This window comes from Falco cherrug, chromosome 2 (assembly GCF_023634085.1).
Source record: "Falco cherrug isolate bFalChe1 chromosome 2, bFalChe1.pri, whole genome shotgun sequence".
In the NCBI taxonomy this organism is placed as follows: domain Eukaryota; kingdom Metazoa; phylum Chordata; class Aves; order Falconiformes; family Falconidae; genus Falco; species Falco cherrug.
In genome coordinates, this window is record NC_073698.1 from 15,014,065 (window position 1) to 15,032,839 (window position 18,775).

At 37.1% G+C, this 18,775-nt stretch overlaps 1 protein-coding gene across 1 annotated transcript in view; it reads left to right on the top strand.

Annotated features, from left to right (window-relative positions):
* Nucleotides 1-18,775, top strand: part of ARHGAP42 (Rho GTPase activating protein 42) — a 162,189-nt gene that overhangs the window by 94,375 nt on the left and 49,039 nt on the right. The window contains exons 5-6 of the mRNA XM_055702383.1: nucleotides 9,108-9,209; nucleotides 13,804-13,914. Of these exons, the coding sequence (XP_055558358.1) occupies nucleotides 9,108-9,209; nucleotides 13,804-13,914 (213 nt within the window). The remainder of the gene's footprint in view (nucleotides 1-9,107; nucleotides 9,210-13,803; nucleotides 13,915-18,775) is intronic.

Here is an 18,775-nt window from a genome sequence, read left to right on the forward strand (position 1 = left end):
TTTTTTTCTCTTTTTTTCTAATGAACTTTAGGAAGCTCTATAAGCTGGAACTAGATAATGAGAAAAAATACAACTACTTTCTACTTACGTAGAGAAGGTCTCCTCTCTGGTCTGATTTTAGTCTAACGTTAATGTTAACAGGTTTCCATGGATAGTCTTGACAACTCAATGACTTCAGCATTTTGAATATTCTAAATCACAATATGTGTTATTGCTGATTTACCTTTTTTTTTTTTTTTTTTTTTTTTTTTGTTAAGAATATCATGCCCCAAATCTCAGTTGGCTTCTTTCTTTTTATCATGCAAGCAATGACTTAGGATTGAGTTTTATCTTCTGTTCTCATTTACTTTCTATTCGGCATGTATAGCCGTATTGATTTCTAACAAGTATCTGCATTGCTTATGACATGAGCAGTTTATTCTAGATGACTTTTGATGAAGTATACACAGTTAATTCAAGCTTCTTTCTGAATTCCTAAAGAGCATGGGTAACTTTCTTTTTTAAATCATTTAAAGTCACAACCTTTTGTACAGGCATAGGAGACCCTCTTGCTGTTGTGATAAAACATTCTCAGCTTCAGAAAACTATCTTAAACCTGCCTCAGAGAAGAGTTTAAAGAGTCAGTTTCTCCTGTTCTAGGGAGTTTCTTCATATTTTTTAAACAGTAACACGCTAAGATATTCCAGCAAAAATACTTCATGTTTAGTAGACAGTAAAAACAATAAAACTAGATTACGTATGTAGACTTACCAGTCCTGCTGTTTGGGCAGGGATTTAACAGATTCCCAGACATCTAGCAGCTACTCCTGGAATCAGCAAATGCCAAATAAACTCCAGACAACTCTGCAGCTGAATAACAGGGAGTTTAATGTGTCCCGCTTTGGGACCTGCCAGTATTGGCGGGTTTGCATGCCTTTTCACAGCAGTGCTGGGAACTTGTAATATTTTTTTCCATTTCAATAGAGAATTTTTTGGAGAGAAACAAATGACATCCAGCAAGCACATTTATTCATTGAATAGTAACTGATTCTTAATTTGAACAGAATTTTAGATCTCACAGAAATAGTGAATCATTTCTGCCTTTTTTTAGTCTCCACTAGTGAGTACCTTCTGTATACACACATCTGATGGAATTACATAGGGAAGTGTTAGGGAATAGCTGTAGGATTCGCCTCTTCCAGGAAACAGTTTTGAAAGTACCTTATATTTGGATTTGTCAAGGCATTGCAGAGGTAAAAGAAAATTTTCTTCAGAAGTTTAGGAACCTGAAAGTTAGACCATCTCTTGCAGGGTTATTCAGTATTTTACACAGATGTGAACTCCATCCTAAACTTCAACTAGTTTTGGGTGGTTTAAAGTATCTTCTAGTTCTATGCATAGCTTACATGATTATAATTTAGGTTCTTTTATTAAACTGCCAGTTTTTAATTTCTGTCTTCATAGCTTTAATGCTGCTAAACAGTCTTGTATTCCCAGTTTATTGCCTTGTTATACTTCGTAGTTGCAATATGTTCTTTTTATTATAATTATTTGTGTCTTACACCATATTCTTTTCTGGATATTCATGGATTACATATGGTTGTTTGTTTTTAGTAAAGAATTGATTTAAAGATACATAGTTGTTAGGTCATTTAATTTTCTACATGATGCATTCAGCTTCAATCTGGAAGTGTTTTCACTAGTAGTTATGAGTAACATAAGTTATAATTTATGACTATATTAACCTTATTTTATATTGAGCAGCAATCATATCATTATAAACTATGATATAACTTTGTTCCACTTCATATTATTTGCTACCGATACATAAATGATGCCCTTTAACCTCCAGGCTTTCTCACAGATTTGGAGAAAGCCTATAACCTCACGATATGTTAAATTCTGATTGAGAGCAGGAGGGAAGGAATTTTATATCCCCTTTTCATTTTTCCTTTTGGAAAATCTCTTTTGGCTTTATCTTGAGCTGCAAGCATTCATATAACAAATCAAAATCTCTACCAAAAAGAAATCCCCCCCCATCCAGTCATCTATCAAAATGCAGTCTGTAGTCTTATATGCCTATGATAATTTCAATTTTATTAAAACCAAACCAAACCCCCCACCCCCACAACCACCTCCATGAGAATTCTAAGCAAAAGCTCAGGCAAGATAAAATGGAAGGTGAATTTATTTCTTTTCTCCTCAGATGAGAAGTTGTGAGACTCTGAGATCTCGCGTTTTCCAGAAAATCTTTAGGATCTGAGTTCAAATCAGTCTTCCCAAGACTAAGTTGAGTTAATTTTCTAGTCTACAGTTCTACTTTCCTTTGTCCTGCTTCTTAGTAAGAGATGGTCCCCAAATTTACAACTCCAAACAAAATTCCAATAACTTTGTAGAAGCACATTTTGAATTTTTGTTTGGAAGGTAATGAAGAAGGTGGCTTTGAAACATTTGAAGTGTAAAATCCCAGCAATGAAACATCTCCAGTGTGTTATTATATTGACATTTCTGCAGTTGTTGTCAAAGAGAAAGAAGGGGGATGTAGCTTTATTGATCTCAATGGAGTTCACCATTGTCTTCAGATTCTTCCACTGACAAATGTGTCTGACTTGATCTATATTCGAGTCTTACTATTGCACTTTTGTGCCAGCTTCTATAGTTTCTGCATTTCAGCTTGAGTTGGTGAGAAAAATATGTACTAATTTTGGGTGGGGGACAAACAGAAATCATCACAGCCATGTTTCACAATGTTCACTTTTTTCCTAATTAAGTAATAGATTCTCATTGAATTTTTTTTCTCCAAAAGGTTTCTTTGCAATGTTTTCTATTTTCATTTCCTTTCTTGATCCTTTTAAAATCACCTCTTACAAAACATGTTTATTTTATGGTTGCGCAAGGATATTGTTGTTGAAAATTAATCTGAACTACATGTGCAAGGTTTTTTTGTTGTAAAGATTAGCATTTTAAAGTCTAAATCTGAATTCTAGGACAAAAAAAAGAGTAAAACTCTTTTTTAGGGACAGATGTAAGATTTGGCTAAGATAAGGTAAGAGATAAGTATAGTACCAGAAGTCATTGCAACTAGAAGAAATGGAAAGACATGAGAAGGATGGCAAAGGCTCTTTGTGAAAAATAGAGAGGAATAATTTCTATAATAATTCTGAAGATACATATAACTATTTTGATGTCTAATACTGCACAGAAAGTAGTGGCAAACTCAGACCATTAAAAAAACCACACCTGCTTTCTTGATGCTCCCACTGGAAAAGAGAAGTCAACTTCAAATGTAATAACTCTTGCTGCTTTACATCCAAAAATACAACTTGTGGTTAAAATATGTAGGAAGTATGCCAGTGATTTGTTGTATGCATATGATCAGTTACAGTATGGAATCAAAGCCTTTCTAAACAGAAAAAAAAATCTGACTTAATTGAGTCACCTTTTTAATAATTGATGTCTGATCTTTTCATAGCCATAGATATCTGTAAAACAGAAGGATAGGAGAACAGCTTTGGAGTTAGACTTTCAACTGGCATATAATAGCTGTTCTATAATTAGTGGTATCTTGAGTAAAATTTTTTTCTGAAAAGATGATTTTCCATTTTTGGAGACTGTCTAACCAGTTTTGAAATAGAACTATAGAGGAAAACTAAGCAGAGAGAACAAAACCAGGATTTAAACCTGGATCACACTGGGTACTGGAAAGTTAGTAGAATTCCATTACATACTAGAAGCTGAGTGTTTGGTTAAGGGCTCTCCTAATGGGGTTGTTAGAAATTTGAAGCATTTAAAACTGTTCTTGAACTTTTAAAATACTTTTTAAAACATTTTAAAACATTTTTTAAAACAAATGGTTTTTATATGTTTTTTAAATGTTTTTGAACTGATTTAAGGCTTAGTGACCTGACACACCTGAGAACAGTTAAACAACTAGAGAGACATTTACAGTATTTATATTGCTTACAGTCTGCAGAACTTAGTCTATACAAAAGGTATTGATGGCTTTTACATCAATGTAAAACACATCAAGGTTTAATATTTTTTAATTTCTGTTTTTATGTGTTTAGATTTTTTTTATTGCATCCTCTCTAATTATCTCAAGTGGTTTTTTTTTTTCATATGTTCTAGCTGATATTTTGACAGAAATGGCTGATAAGTTTCCAGGAAAAAGAGAAGGGATGACGATTACTTGCAGGAAGGATATGCAAGGAAGAAAGGAAGATGGAGGCTCACAGGAATAAGAGACATAGTACAGCAGCCAGGATTTAGCACCTTCCTAATGGCGATGTACCTTATGCTTTGTGTCTTGGCTGATGCTGTCTGTCCTGGTAACAGCACGAGCTCTCTTATCCAGCCACATCTCTTTCCTCCTTGGGGTTTGATCCAATGTGGAATCTAGAGGCAGAAGCAATCCTCAGTCTTCTGAGCTGTGAGGAGATAGATTCACATGGAAACTTTCTTTGTAAACCTGCCGATGAGTGGAAAAGCAGGATTCTCAGTCTCATGGGCACAGATTGCTGGGACCACAGTTCAGATGATTAATTTGGGTAGCAGCTGTGTATAAGAGAGTGTTTTGAGGGTTGCATAAGAAAAGGCTAAAGCTGGAATGAGATCAGTCTGTGACTCCACTTAGGATGAGCCTGTGTGCTGTGAGTCACCGACTGAGTGTGCAAGGTGAGAGTTATCTTGGCAGAAACTGGAGTGTGTCTTCGCTTCCAGAAAATGAATCACCTGCTTCTCAGTGTATCTTTTGGTTAATTTTTATGAAGTAAACAGTTTTCAGAGGCTTCATTGCATTCAAGTATGTGTTTTTTACTGGCACGGCAGAGGACCTTTCAAGCAAAGGGAACTCACCTGTTGGGGCCAGTATTTTTTAGATTTTTCCCAGAAACATGTCTTGAGTAATCAGTACAGTACCAGAAACACTGTCCTGCTGGCTCTACAGCCTTATTCCCAGAAGTATTACCAAGTAAAGATACTAATGCAGTCAAAACTGCTAAGTGATCTTTACTTTCTAGTCTGCTTCTATTTATTCTCTTTGTTTTGTCTGCTTCTAGCTTTGAAGGGAGAAATTTTGTTGTGTTAAAATCTGGAAAAAAAGGAAGAAGTTAATACAATGTGCTGTCCCTGGAAACATTGCGCTTGGGCCAGAAGCTGACCTGGTGTCAAGAAAGCTCCAAATTGTTAGTTTTCTTCTTAACTGGTATAAAAACTGTGAAGGTAGTGGTTGCACAGACCTTTACAGCAGAGAGGTGCAGTCTTGGAGAAGACCAGCAGTGCTGGCAGGAGACCAAGAGAGGCTTCAAACTCTGTGTGTCCTCAGAGGTGGTGCAATGCAGATCTTTGAGAAGTTCCCCGTGAGGTACAAGATACCCTGCCACCGCAATTAGCATATTTGAATACTTTTTTTCCTTGTTCATGGGGGAGTTGTATCTGTTTAGATGTGATCATTTAATTCCTGTGTTTTCCTGTTTGCATATGAAGAGAATCATAGAATCATAGAATACTTTGGGCAGGAAGAGGGACCTTAAAGATCACCTAGTCCCACCCCCCCTGCCACGGGCAGGGACACCTCCCACCAGACCAGGTTGCTCACAGCCCGATCCAGCCTGGCCTTGAGCACTGCCAGGGATGGGGCAGCCACAGCTGCTCTGGGCAACCTGTGCCGGTGCCTCACCGCCCTCACAGTAAAGAATTTCTGCCTTGTATCTAATCTAAATCTACCCTCTTTCAGTTTAAAGCCATTATCCCTTGTCCTGTCACTGCCTGCCCTAGTAAAAAATCCCCCTCCAGCTTTCTTGTAGGCCTCCTTTAGGTACAGAAAGGCCTCCCCAGAGCCTTCTCTTTTCCAGGCTGAACAACCCCAACTCTCTCAGCCTGGCTTCACAGGAGAGTGCTCCAGCCTCTGATCATCTTCATGGCCCTCCTCTGGACTTGTTGCAGCAGGTTCACATCCTTCTTGTGTTGGGGCACCAGAGCAGAATGCAGTACTCCAGGGGGGGTCTTGAGAGCAAAATAAAGTGGGAGAATCACCACCCTCGACCTGCTGGTCACACTTCTTTTGATGCAGCTCGGGATTCAATTGGCTTCCTGGGCTGCCAATTGCACATTGCCAGGTCATGTTGAACTTCTTGTCTACTAACACCCCCAAGTCCTTCTCCTCAGGGCTGCTCTCATTCCATTCTTCACCCAGCATGTATTTGTGCTTGGGATTGTCCCAACCCATGTGCAGGACCTTGCACTTGGCCCTGTTGAGCATGAGGTTTCCATGGGCCCACCTCTCAAGCCTGTCAAGGCCCCTCTGAGCAGCATCCCTTGCCTCCAGCATGTTGACCACGCCACATAGCTTGGTGGCATTGGCAATCTTGCTGAGGGTGCACTGGATCCCAGTGCCCATGTTGTGGACAAAGACATTAAAAAGTGCCAGTCCCAATACCAACCCCTGAGGAATGCCACTCGTCACTGGTCTCCGCTTGGACATCGATCTGTTGACCTGCAACACTTTGAGTGCAGCCATCAAGCCAATTCCTTATGCACTGAATGGTCCACTCATCAAATCCATGTCTCTCCAATTTAGAGACAAGGATGTTGTGTGGGACAGTGTCAAATGCTTTGCACAAGTCCAGGTACATGACATCAGTTACTCTTCCCTCATCCACCAATGCTGTAATGCCACCATAGAAGGCCACCACATTTGTCAGGCACAATGTTTGCACTTAGTGAAGCCATGTTGGCCGTCACCAATCACCTCCTTATATTTCATGTGCCTTAGCATAGCTTCCAGGAGGATCTACTCCATGAACTTACCAAGCACCAAGGTGAGACTGACTGGCCTGTAGCTCCCCACGTCTTGCGTATTTCTCTTTTAAAAAATGGAGATTATGTTTCCCCTTTTCCACTCAGTGGGAATGTCACGAGACTGCCACAACTTCTCAAATATGATGTATAGTGGCTTAGCCACTTCATCCGCCAGTTCCCTGAGGACACTTGGATGCATCTCATCAGGTCTCATGGACTTGAGCACCTTCCAGTTCCTTAGATGGTCTCAAACCTGATCTTCTCCTGCAGTTGTATTTTAAAATGATTCAGTTCATTTTTTTCAGTCCAGTACCTTAACTTCATTGTCTTAGAAGGTAAGACAATATGCAACTGCTTGTACCTTTTCTTCAAAAGATAAGTATCTGTGGTGTGTGATCAGTGGAACTGAATTTCTGTTTATGACCAAAGGAGATGTTGAGATATTCAGGTTGCTCTTTCTTGATCATAAAGGCCTAGCACTTGAGTATTCCCCAATAAAACTTTGGCTGTGGAACCAACCTGTGCTTTCAGTCGCACAAAAGTTGATTTCTTGGCTAATAGGTCACTTGGTGACTCCTGCCTTCTGCCTTCTCTCTTTCTTGTATGAATATGTTTGGGAAGGATTTTGGAAAATAATTCATATAGCTTCTTTTCACTTACTAGGCAAAATACAAGCTTTTATTTTTTTATCATTATTATTATTGTTTTTGCTTTTTTTCCTTATATCTGCATAGCTGCAATTAAATACAGAAAGCCTTGGTAGTTTTTCTATATTGTTAATTAATATTTTGTTGAGTCAAGTGCCTTCTTTCCCTTATGATGTCTTTTGAAGATATTTCTGCTGTCAGGTAATGAGAACATGAAATGGTGCATATTTTTCATACTAAATATGTTTGAACTTTTTGTAGGATAGAAAGTACATGATGTGGTTTATAGTCTACTATAATTACCATTGTGAACTTTAGTCACTGGAGCTAATCAGTAAGTGGTTTGTTGTTACAGCTGGCTGATAAGTTTTCATTCATAGCATTAAATTCTTCCTTATATTTCTTATTTCTTTGACTGACCTGCTTTTCCTACGATATGACAAAGAAAAACAGGGTGGTGCTACAGTGCAGGGTAGTTATTTTTGTTTTGTATATAACAATTTCTAGGGAGAAAGGAGTGAGGAAAAGGATCACTATAGTTCTGAGGATGACCTGATGTTACTGCGTTATGTCCAGTAATTATTTTTTACACCATTAATAACTTTTGCACATGTGTAGGTAGGACTGGTTGTGTTGAGTTTTCTTTTTGCTCAAAATATTCAATTTGTTAATCATTAAAACAAAACATTAGGACACACCTAAGATTGTAAAATTAACTGGCAGAGAGTTGCTCTTAATGGGATGATATATAATTTTATAATTCAAATTTATATTTTTATCATTACTAATACTCTGATGGGATATTTACTTTAAATCCTTCTCCTGTTTCCTGAAATTTGGCACTTCTTGAAAGATGGAAAAACTCTTGAGGCAGCTGTCGTCATCTTAAATTTCAGATTTAAATTTCAAAATAGCTGATTTAAAAATTAATGAAGCATAAATTCTAAATTAGATTACAGAAAATAAGATGTTTCTGAATTCACTCAGAGCAGTAGCTCTCTTTGGTATTATGTATTAAAGTAGTTTTATGGTAGAAATGTGAGGATTGTCTGCACATGATGGGAAAAACAAGGAGTGGGAAAGGAAAAAGGTAGGGTAACTGTTTTAAATGAGACAAGCTTAAATATTCAGACACATCAAAACATTACTTGAAACAGACTTTTGGACAAATTTCCTTTTGCATCCACATATGTGCTTTTCCATCGTCCTCATATTTTAAGAGTGCGGATGGAAAATAAGCATATTAGTCTTAAATGCAAAGGATAGGCCTGTATCATCATCAGGGGTTTTTTATACTCATCTACCTCTTCCACTATGTTTTTATTCACCAAAGACAGCATGACAGGTAAGTACCTTTATAAAACCTGGGGAAGATTATTTTGCATTAAACATCTGCTTAGGAAGATACCACCTACAAAAAAGCTCACTTATATTTGTTATGGGAAACTATGTGAATCTGTTGTATAAGTTTATTATTGATGGGAAAAATCCTGCTTAATATTTCATTTAATAATTGAATCAGTCCTCCTAGTATCTTCAGGCCTAATTCAGAATTAAACCCTAAAAACACTGGAACGAACAAAAATGGCTTTCTAACCAGGCACATTTTGGCACCTATTCTTTCTTTCAAGTTAGCAGTGATATTTAGCCAAATACTTTACATGGCAATGTTTTGTTTTTCAGGATGGGAAAAAGAAGTTTGACAAGGAAAGTGAGAAATACTATTCCATCCTAGAGAAGCACTTAAATTTATCAGCAAAGAAGAAAGAATCTCATTTGCAAGATGTAAGCACTAAGCACATTCTTAGCCGGTTTCACATTTGCATAGAGATCATGATAACAAACTGTTTCTCTTCAATTAATGCTATATTTTGTCAGTGTGAAATTGAGGTAATTTCTTGTAATCATGCTTGTTGTCAATATAAATTCTTGAGTGGGATTAATGTGACCCTAATAAGAGTTAAATAATTTAACAAGGCAATGTTCTACATGTCCAATTTTGTGTACATCAAGTACAACTAATATTTATTGGTTGCAACAATAGAATTCTATTACAATAAAAATGTGACTTTTATAAGGTATATGTGGAATATTTGAAAATCAAATAATTAATTGCTTTTTTGCTATTTAATTTATTACTCAATGAAATTACTCTTCTGTTTCACATAAATTTTAATCTCTGAGTCTGAATTGAGATCACTCTTGCAGTGCTTTTTTATGCTTCTTTTTAACTCTTTTTCACCTTATTCTGATATTGCATCCTGAATTTTTATCCACAACATCAGCTTTGAAGTGTCTGTATGGCTAATTATTTGTGTTTAAAACAGACAAACAAAAAAAAGATATGCATGAAGACTTCTAGTTTAACGGGAGGATTCCAGGGCTTTTCAGTATGCTGGTAGAAAATAATTATGATTTCTTTTTGAGGAAAATCACAGTAAACCCAGCAATTTTATATCAGTGACACTTTGGGATTTGCGCCAAAAGTAGAGAAAATTTATTTTGATGGGATTACTCTTGCCACAGTGACTTTTAAATGGTAGGGATTAGTTTGCAGATGGAGTTTTCACAGGAGATGTGACAATCGCTCAGTCACAAATTGTAGGATATTTTTTTCATGCTTATCGATAATACTGTAATTCAAATTAAATAAAGATTAGCAATTCAAAATTTGTAATAATGTTTATACTACTGAATTGTCATTGCTGTCTATATAATAATCAGTCTAGATAAGGCATTAGTTGTGTAGAATTGGTTAATTGTTCCACTTGCATGTCAAAGTTTTCTATGGACAGCTTTCACTTTTCCTAAGTATGCTGTCTTGATGAAGAAACATTTCTGTTAGAAGCCAAGCACAGCTGAGAAAAAAAATACGTATTTCTTATCAAAACGTGGAGAAGCACCAATTTACTTTAGAATAGAAATAAAATAAATAAAATATTTTACTCTTGAGCCATGAGGACAATTACAGTCTAAAAACAGCAACTGAAGTGAAAAGTAACAACTGTGAATCTAGTAAACTGTGGTAGAATAACAATGGATTTGGCTCAAGTATATAAACTAATGGAAAACCAGAATAAATTTTTCCACTGTGTCCTTAAGTGACATCTCTGGATTTAAAAGTCTTGTAACTGAGGCTGAGGTTTTTTGCTTTTCTGGATGCCCCATTTGCAAAGCATCTAGGCCATAACTTGTCATTTCTGTCTTCCCCAGTTTGATGCACCTATAGGTGCACTGAATCAGCAACACAGACCCACCCTGAGCAGACGGTACGATAGCAAATCAGTACCAGTAATGTTAACTGGGGAGACTTTGGGCCTGTACCTGTATTGTAAATAAAAAAACAGGCCAAGCACACAAAAAAAAAAAATAAAAAGCCCAAAGTCCAAGTGACAGCTGTTGACTCACATCCAGCATGGTTTGGGTGAGCCCTGTTTATGTCCACAACAGAGGTTTCTGGAGCAGCTGGCGGCAGAGCTGGGGCACAAAGAACCAGGTGGTGCTGGTGGCTGGGGCTTCGGTGCTCAGTGCAAGTGACAGGCAGTCCTTGCCTTAAGCCACTGTCATGCACTTAGAGAGATTTGAATACCCTTTTTTTTGACTACTGTCATGCTGAAAAATACAACTTTCTTTTTTTAACCCACTGTTTCTTTGAATTGTTGAGGTTTCTTGGTACCTCATCACATTATTTGGGTTAGAGTACTGGGATGGGCAAGGCGTAGTTCTTGTACTGTATTGGGTTATTCGGACATGGCACTTAGAGACATGGTGTAGTGGTGGACTTGGCAGTGCTGGGTTAATGCTGGGACATGATTTTCTCAAAGGTCTTTCCAACCTAAATGATTCTATGTTTCTATCATTTGACATATATCGCTTGAATGTAATTCAGAGCACCTTAATTAGGCATCTAAAGTTTGATGGTCTGGACATATTCTATAGAGAGTGGTTTGCATATATGCATCTAATTGAAATGTGTTGGATATTTTAAGAGCCTGCAAGGCTGTTTAAGCAGTTTACATAACGACTAGACTTTTTTTCCTTTAGCATCAAGAAGAAACTTCCTAATACTGTCTTTCCACTGCCTGTGGAAGTTCACAGTGGAGCAGAAAATGGTTAGAACCGAGTGATGTGAAAAATAAAGTAATAAACTCATTGTTTTATTTCTTTGAAATCTGCTCCAGAATCAGGCATAAATATAGAGCAAAGGCTTCAGTCTCCAAGCTGATGATGAGTTCTGGTATATATTTCAGTAATATCCCATATCAATGAAAGTATTACTCACTATAACTATATATCATGCAAATAGAGACTGGAAATCATATCCATCAAATCTTTTTATTTTTTACATGCAGTTTTAAGTCATAAAAGAAGTGTGAGAATCCTTTCAGCTTTTGAAACTTTAAAATAATTTTCAAAATAATTCTTAACAATCTGAATCCTCAGTGTTCATAAAAACTCAAACTTCTACAGAAGATGTGTTTTGGAAATTAGGATTTAGTCACTGTACACTAGTGGTGATTGTGGCCTTGATTTGGGAACCCATCCCTGAGTTTGAGATGGTACTTGGTTGTCCTAAGTATCATTACAACTACAATCTCCTTAAATGCTGTTCAGAGTAGAGATGGATTTAATAAGGTGTTTAAATACTTTTTCTGTGTCAATGCCTGAAAGAACTAATTTCTAAACCCAGGTTATGTTATTTGCTTACAATTAAATGTGAGAGCTGAGGTCTGTCTCAAGTGCTTATTGACTTATTGACAACAGCACTGTTGACAGTGTGAGCAAGGGCTCACTGGATCATGTCCCATAACGGTGGCACCTGGTTCTGTTCAGCTGTGTAGCATTGCCTTTGTGATACATTTTTTGCAAAATAAAACTATTAACAGAGCATTAAAGAAAGCAGTAGCCAAACGCACTATATGAATGGCACATGGCAGAGTTAATTCTGTGGTAAAGCGCTTGATTATTGGGAATTTTGAGTCTTGATTCCTGCTTCATAATATTTGTGTACTTAATTTTGTGAGTTTTTATAGGCATGGGAAAAAAATGCTAGTCCTGAAGCATTTGAAACATATAATTGAGGCCTGTCCTTTAAAGCAGCATTAGAGCACTGTGATAGGGAGATGATTCAATATTGTTAAGCCTCTGTGAGGCCAGATCATGATAGTAGCATGTCCTTGACTGACAAAGCAATGTTAATTATATATGGTGCTATTGGTGACCAAGTCCTCCTTGAAGGAAAACACTGTGTTTGTAGTGTTTAAAGTACCAAACCTCTTTTACGATATGTTTGCTGTCAAGGGAAGACAACATCTAGCTTTTCCAATTTTCCCGTATTTGTTATTTTCAATGCCAGAATTGAACTAGAAAATATACAGACATATACTGCTATATTTTAGCTGGCATATGTCAATAATAGCTGAACTGGTCTTACTTCTATTGTTGATACTTGATAAAATTTCACTTCTACCTAAGATTAAAACCTAACAAATGCAGCCCAAAAGGGATTTGCTTGAGAAAATTATTTGTTACAAAGGAGGATGAATTAAAATGGAATCTGCATCTCTTTTTTAAGCATTATCCACATACTACACCCCTTGTCTGTTAGGTCCCTCTCCCATGGCTTGTTTAAATTGAGGATAAAAGCCTATTACCCTCTATCAGCTGATAAGAGTTAATTCTTTAGCTGTTTAGGCAGAAGACACTGTTTTGGTACTGGATCTTCATGTCGGGTGATATTAGACACTTCTGACAAGTATGGCCTTGTAGTTCTGGCATTTGAAAAGCAAAACATGAAAAATAATTGATTTATGAGGTTAGAGACTTAAATATGTTTATATTCCAAGAGCATGTGACTCATACTATGAAATAAGTTGCAAGATGTCATTGTTAAAGACAGTCTATTTAAGAAAAAAAATACCTTCTTGGGAAGGTATTTGAAGCTGAGAAACAGGCACGATTTCAGTGCATGTGATACTCAAGCATTTCAATAGAAATAATTATCTTTTAGTCCCCCCTCAATTCCTATCCTACTCTCCTATTTCTTTTTCTAAATTTGCTATATACCAGAGACAGAGTTCCTCCTGTCACCTTTGTTTCCCTCCAGGCTTGTCCTAAATACTAGAATATTAAAGTGCCAAAAGTTAACAGGAAACCAAAAAGGAGTGGGGAAAAGACATGAGGCTAAAATGTGTAATGTTAGCTTCTTAAACTTGTGTTCACTTATTTTAAAGTAGGTATTCTAATTTTCAGGAAGAAAACTGAACTCCATAATGCCTGTAAAGTCATCTTATGGAAGATCTGTGTTAATTACAAAATCTGTTTTCAAAGCAATCATGAGAGTAAATGAATGCTGTCTGTATTTCATTTTGTCTTGTAGGCAGATACACAGATTGACAGAGAACATCAAAACTTTTATGAAGCATCATTAGAGTATGTTTTTAAAATTCAAGAAGTACAAGAGAAAAAGAAATTTGAATTTGTAGAACCTGTAAGTTGTATGTTTTATTTTCTTTGGAATACATGCATTTAAAGCTGAAAAATTAATTTAAAATATCTATGTTTTGCTCCCTTTTTAAATCGTGATTGGAGGTTGTTTGTGTATAGACAGACATTAAGATCTTGACTTGGGCACTTTCCATGTTTATTAAAGGATTATGTAAGAGTATCATATCTACTGTGAAATGAAATGTCTGATGACTTGGAGTGTGGGTAACATTTTAATGGGACGACATGTAACATTGTGTCCATGCAACGCATAATGGTTTCATGGCTGAAATTTTGAGCCAGTTTTTGGGTTTAAATATTCCATGTAGGCAGTGTATACCTATGCTTTTCTGAGTTACGCTTGAAATAAAGGGAATAGTAAGTTTTTGTGTAGGATGGGTAAGTTTGTTTTTTTTGGTAGTGGAGTCATTTGTCTTTAGTTTACTTTGCATATAGAAGAAATTATACGTTGACATGCCATAAAAGAGAAGATTTCAAAGTTTCATCTCTAGATCTTGGATTTTCTCTTGGACTGTGTTTCCACCCTCCACCTCTAACTATCTTCTGCGTCAGTTAATACCAAAAGCTGCTTGGATATGATGTGCTAGCATATTTCTGTGGCACATTAATAGTATTGCTACTGGTCATGTCATACAGGACTAGCTTACCAGTTTCCTTATTTAGTTAGTACCTGTAGCCCTTGACAGAGAACTTCCAGTGTCATCTGTCCCTTCCCATTAAGCACACTGAGTGTAGCAGAGCATCAGTTGTGAAAGAGAAACATGACAAGTATTTTTTTTTCTCTTTCCACACCATCTTCCAGCTTCCTTATAACTAACCGAAACAGCACTCCTGACTGTGAAACAGGTTGAATTACATGTCTAACACCCAATATCATTAAGAAGAGCTTCTTAGGTGCCTCCTTTCCATGAGATGAGAATGTATAGTACAGTGAATGTTTGACATTGATGCAAACTAATGAACCTGGATTCAGCAAGCAGTACTTATAGAAACCCTATCTTTATGGCATACAGCTGCCATATCTTAGAGATTAAAACTTTGCTCAAATTCCTAAATAAGAACATTTTTCTACCTGTCACAGATTAATCCAGTGTCTTTCTCTGTCTACTTCTGCAAAACTCTCACATCCTGGAAAAATCTAGCAATCTTGACCTAGCTCTGACCCTGGTATAGGAGATTTTATGTTCCTTTAAAGCAATAGAAAATTTCTGTATTGAGAAGGCTTTGTATGTTGGGAAATGTTACTGTGCAATTGCATATAGTTAAAATAGGACATCTTTCATCCTATTGTGCTAGACAGAGAGAAAAAACAAATTTGATTTTATGTATTTTAGCTGCAGATACTGAACTTTATCCTTTTGACCAGGAGCTGTACCCACATTATGTCAGCCATCACAGCAGCAGCTATGAATTACCGAAATCAAAAAGCGATTTATCAGGTCACCAGTGCTAATACTGAGCGAGCAAGCAAGCAGGGAAGGTTACTGGTAAACTCAGTCTTGTAGACCTGGGTGTTTCTGTAACCAGGTGTACACATGTAGTATGCAAAATTTACTTTTTAGTGGATCAGTTGCTATCCTGTGTCAGATCAGTAGGCATGTTAGCCCAGTATGCTGTTTGTTGGACACAGGTCATTACTTGATGTTCCAGAGGGAGGTATGGCAAATACTCTGGTGACTGGGTAATGATAGCCCTTGCAGGCAGTGTCTTCTGGCTCCAGGTGTGAATTTTCTATAATCAATCTGAATATAAATGGAGCTTAAATTGTAACATCAGTTGCAGAATTTTGAACCTTTAATTTTTAAATTTTTTTTCTAGTCTGTTGCATACAACATGCTGGAATAAAAGCATTTACTAAAACCCATAAGACAAGGTATGCCAAGTAAATTGTAATACACGTCAGCAATACCATGAGACAAAGAAAAAAAAGAAAGTCTTCAAAATAGACTTTCTAAAAATGCATAGTTTATGTAAGTGATGTTGGCAGTTTGAGCATGTGCTCCTAGATGCAAGTAGATAAGGATGTAGCCTAACACTTTAAAATCACATATCAAAAGAATTGCCATATTATAGTTTTCCTCTGTGTGCTCTGCAGATGTTCAGATGCTAGAAGATGCCTTGTGTTGTGTCTATATCGGCGTTCTTCCTCAGGAGCTCTGCTGGTTGTGGAGCATTCTAGTGCATGTGCTCCTTATGTGTCTGATTTATCAGCTCAGCGTCATGTCTCCATGTAATTCACAGCCTGACATGTCGCTAATTGATTGAAGGAAAATTTAACAAAATAAAAGAAAGGCTGTTAGTGCAGTGAAGGAGGAAATTGTGATGCCTATGTGGAAGAAGGATAAGTTCATGACATGGGAATAGAACTTGAAATGCAAATGATTTGCTGGAGCTTCTTCCAAGATCTTCGGCTTGTCTGTGCTAAAGGATAAGGGTGGTCTGGGAACCAGAGTGGGAGGAGCAGCCTAGCAAAAGTTGTGGGGTGGGTTACACCTAGGACTGTAGGACAGCTTAAGTTGGTTAAGAGTGGCGTGCGTTCCTTCCTGGAGGAGGGTGGGGAGAGATATTAAGGTACAAAATGCTAATGATCCATACTCTGAATAGAGGATTATAATATTTAGAGTAGGTTTATGCAGCTTCTCCTCAGGCCCTGGATTTCTCTGCTGTTCTCTGCATCTTGTTTGAAGTTGTTGCTAATGTGTACTAGTGTAACTGACAGCTGCGTATTTGTGATCCTCCTAGATCTTGATTTTTTTCCAAGGAAAAGAAACAAAACCAACCCTAAAGCTTTTCATATGGATCATTAATTTAATTTTTTTCTCAAGGACAACTTAATGTTAAAATTTACTTTACAGCAGGTTAAACACAAAGCAAAGTAAGTGACAATAATCTCTCATCCTAGCTTTGCCCTTGTGGGCCCACAGAAGCTAGTCCAAAGCAACGCTGCTTTCTGAGGGTGTTACACTTAACAGAAATACAGACACCTTCCTAGAGCTCCAGTTTGTCCCTCAGCAATGCCAGGACTTCTTTGGCCTGTAGAAATCTGAGCAGAGTTCATAAGCAGTAAGCTATCTGAAATCTGAGGGGTGGTCCGTTAAATGTCACAAAAGCCCAGAAGTGTTTATTTAATAAAGAAAAAAAAATAACCAACAAACCCTGCCTGTAATTGCATGCAGTCCTGTGAGATCTCGCTGTGGACATTGAAACTCAGTTTCTCTTTTCTTGGATTTTCTACATTATTAACTGCATTCACTTTAATCTGATGAATAAGTGCTATCTACTTATAAATAAAATGAAACCAGGGAGACAGAGACTTCTGGCTGATGTGCTACAGGCCAAAGGTTAAATTCCTCCCCTATCCGAAACCTAAGTACAGTCTTCTTCCTGTGAGAATGAAATGACCAGGCAGTCTTGAGGTCACCAGCTCTACATAAAAATAAATAAAGTCTCAAGAAGTAGTTGGATTTTGTTTCAGGTTCTGTGTTGAAATCCTCATGGCACTGGGGTAGTGAGTACAATGGTATTACAGAGTTCAGACCTCGCTCTTTATTGATGTGACCGATTAGATACTCAGAATGAGGTAACTGTAAGGGACTTGCTGAAATGAAAAATTGTTAATATGAACACATCAGGCATCGTATGTGATGTCTGGTGAAACAAATCACCTCTTTATATGTGAAGACCACCTCAAAATACATTCTGAAAATGTTTTTTTAAAGAAAAAGAGGGCTGTTTTTCTTTTCTTTATTATTTAATATAAATCTTTTTTAAATTATGAGCCTGCCTTTAGCAGCAGTGCCACTTCTAACACCAGCAACAAGAAAACCCCACTGTGAGCATAAGCCTAAGGCAGAAGTCCTTGGCTTTTAGATCTCTTCCATGCGATGCTATGGCTGTACCTGTCCTGATGGAAGTGGTTATGAAGATGCCTTAACAGCACAGGCCCATTGCGCACAGGCCATTTTCTGATCCCTCTTCTTCCACCACTCGTGACACTTACATAGAAGCAAATACCATCCTTAGTATCAGTTATTTCAACAAAGAGTTTGAATAAACTGGCTTAGGACTTGCACAAAATAAGCATATTTTTACTTTTATTCCCATTTTTCTAAGTGCTTAGAGAGTGTTTGTCAAGAGAAACTCAAGGCCAGACCCTCTGCAATGCACAACTGCCAGAATACCTAAGGAGTACTTTAACTAAAATGCATTCAGGTTTTTCTCGGGGTTTGGGTTTTTTTTTTTGCTATTTTTTTGCTTTCTGATAAATTCAGCTTTGCTGCCATCTTGTGTTAAATATTTTCCTCCTCAGTATTTCTTCTCATACTCCATAAAAGCATTTTGTATGGTGGGAAACAGTTTTCTTCAAGTATTGAAGCTGAAATTTAAACAGTCTATAGTGCATTCTCCTGAAATGCCCTTTAAACTGATCTTTAAAATTCAGGCATAAGCTGACATACTGAAAGATTCTTTCACTAGTTCTTCTGCTGTAATTTTGGTGTACTGTAATGTTCTGGTCTGGCTGCAGTTTTCCTGCAGTGCTTCTTCAGCTGAAAGGAGTGGGTTTAGCAGCAAGCTCCTACTTACAGGTTAAGTTAGTCCATGTCCTTTTTGACCGAACAAAGTCAGAGTAAGCACAAGAGTAGTTATGCTGCTGTATCTGAAGGAGCTGTAGTTGGGGACGCTCATGAGTAACTGCATCTATTACTGTGGGCACGGGCTTTGTACAGCTGGAGCCAGAGCAAAGCCTTAATTATAATTTACCTACTTATTTTATACTTTAGTTCTAAAAAAGGAAGATTAGTTTTCTTTTATGTAATTCTAGAATTACATTATAACCCTTAAAA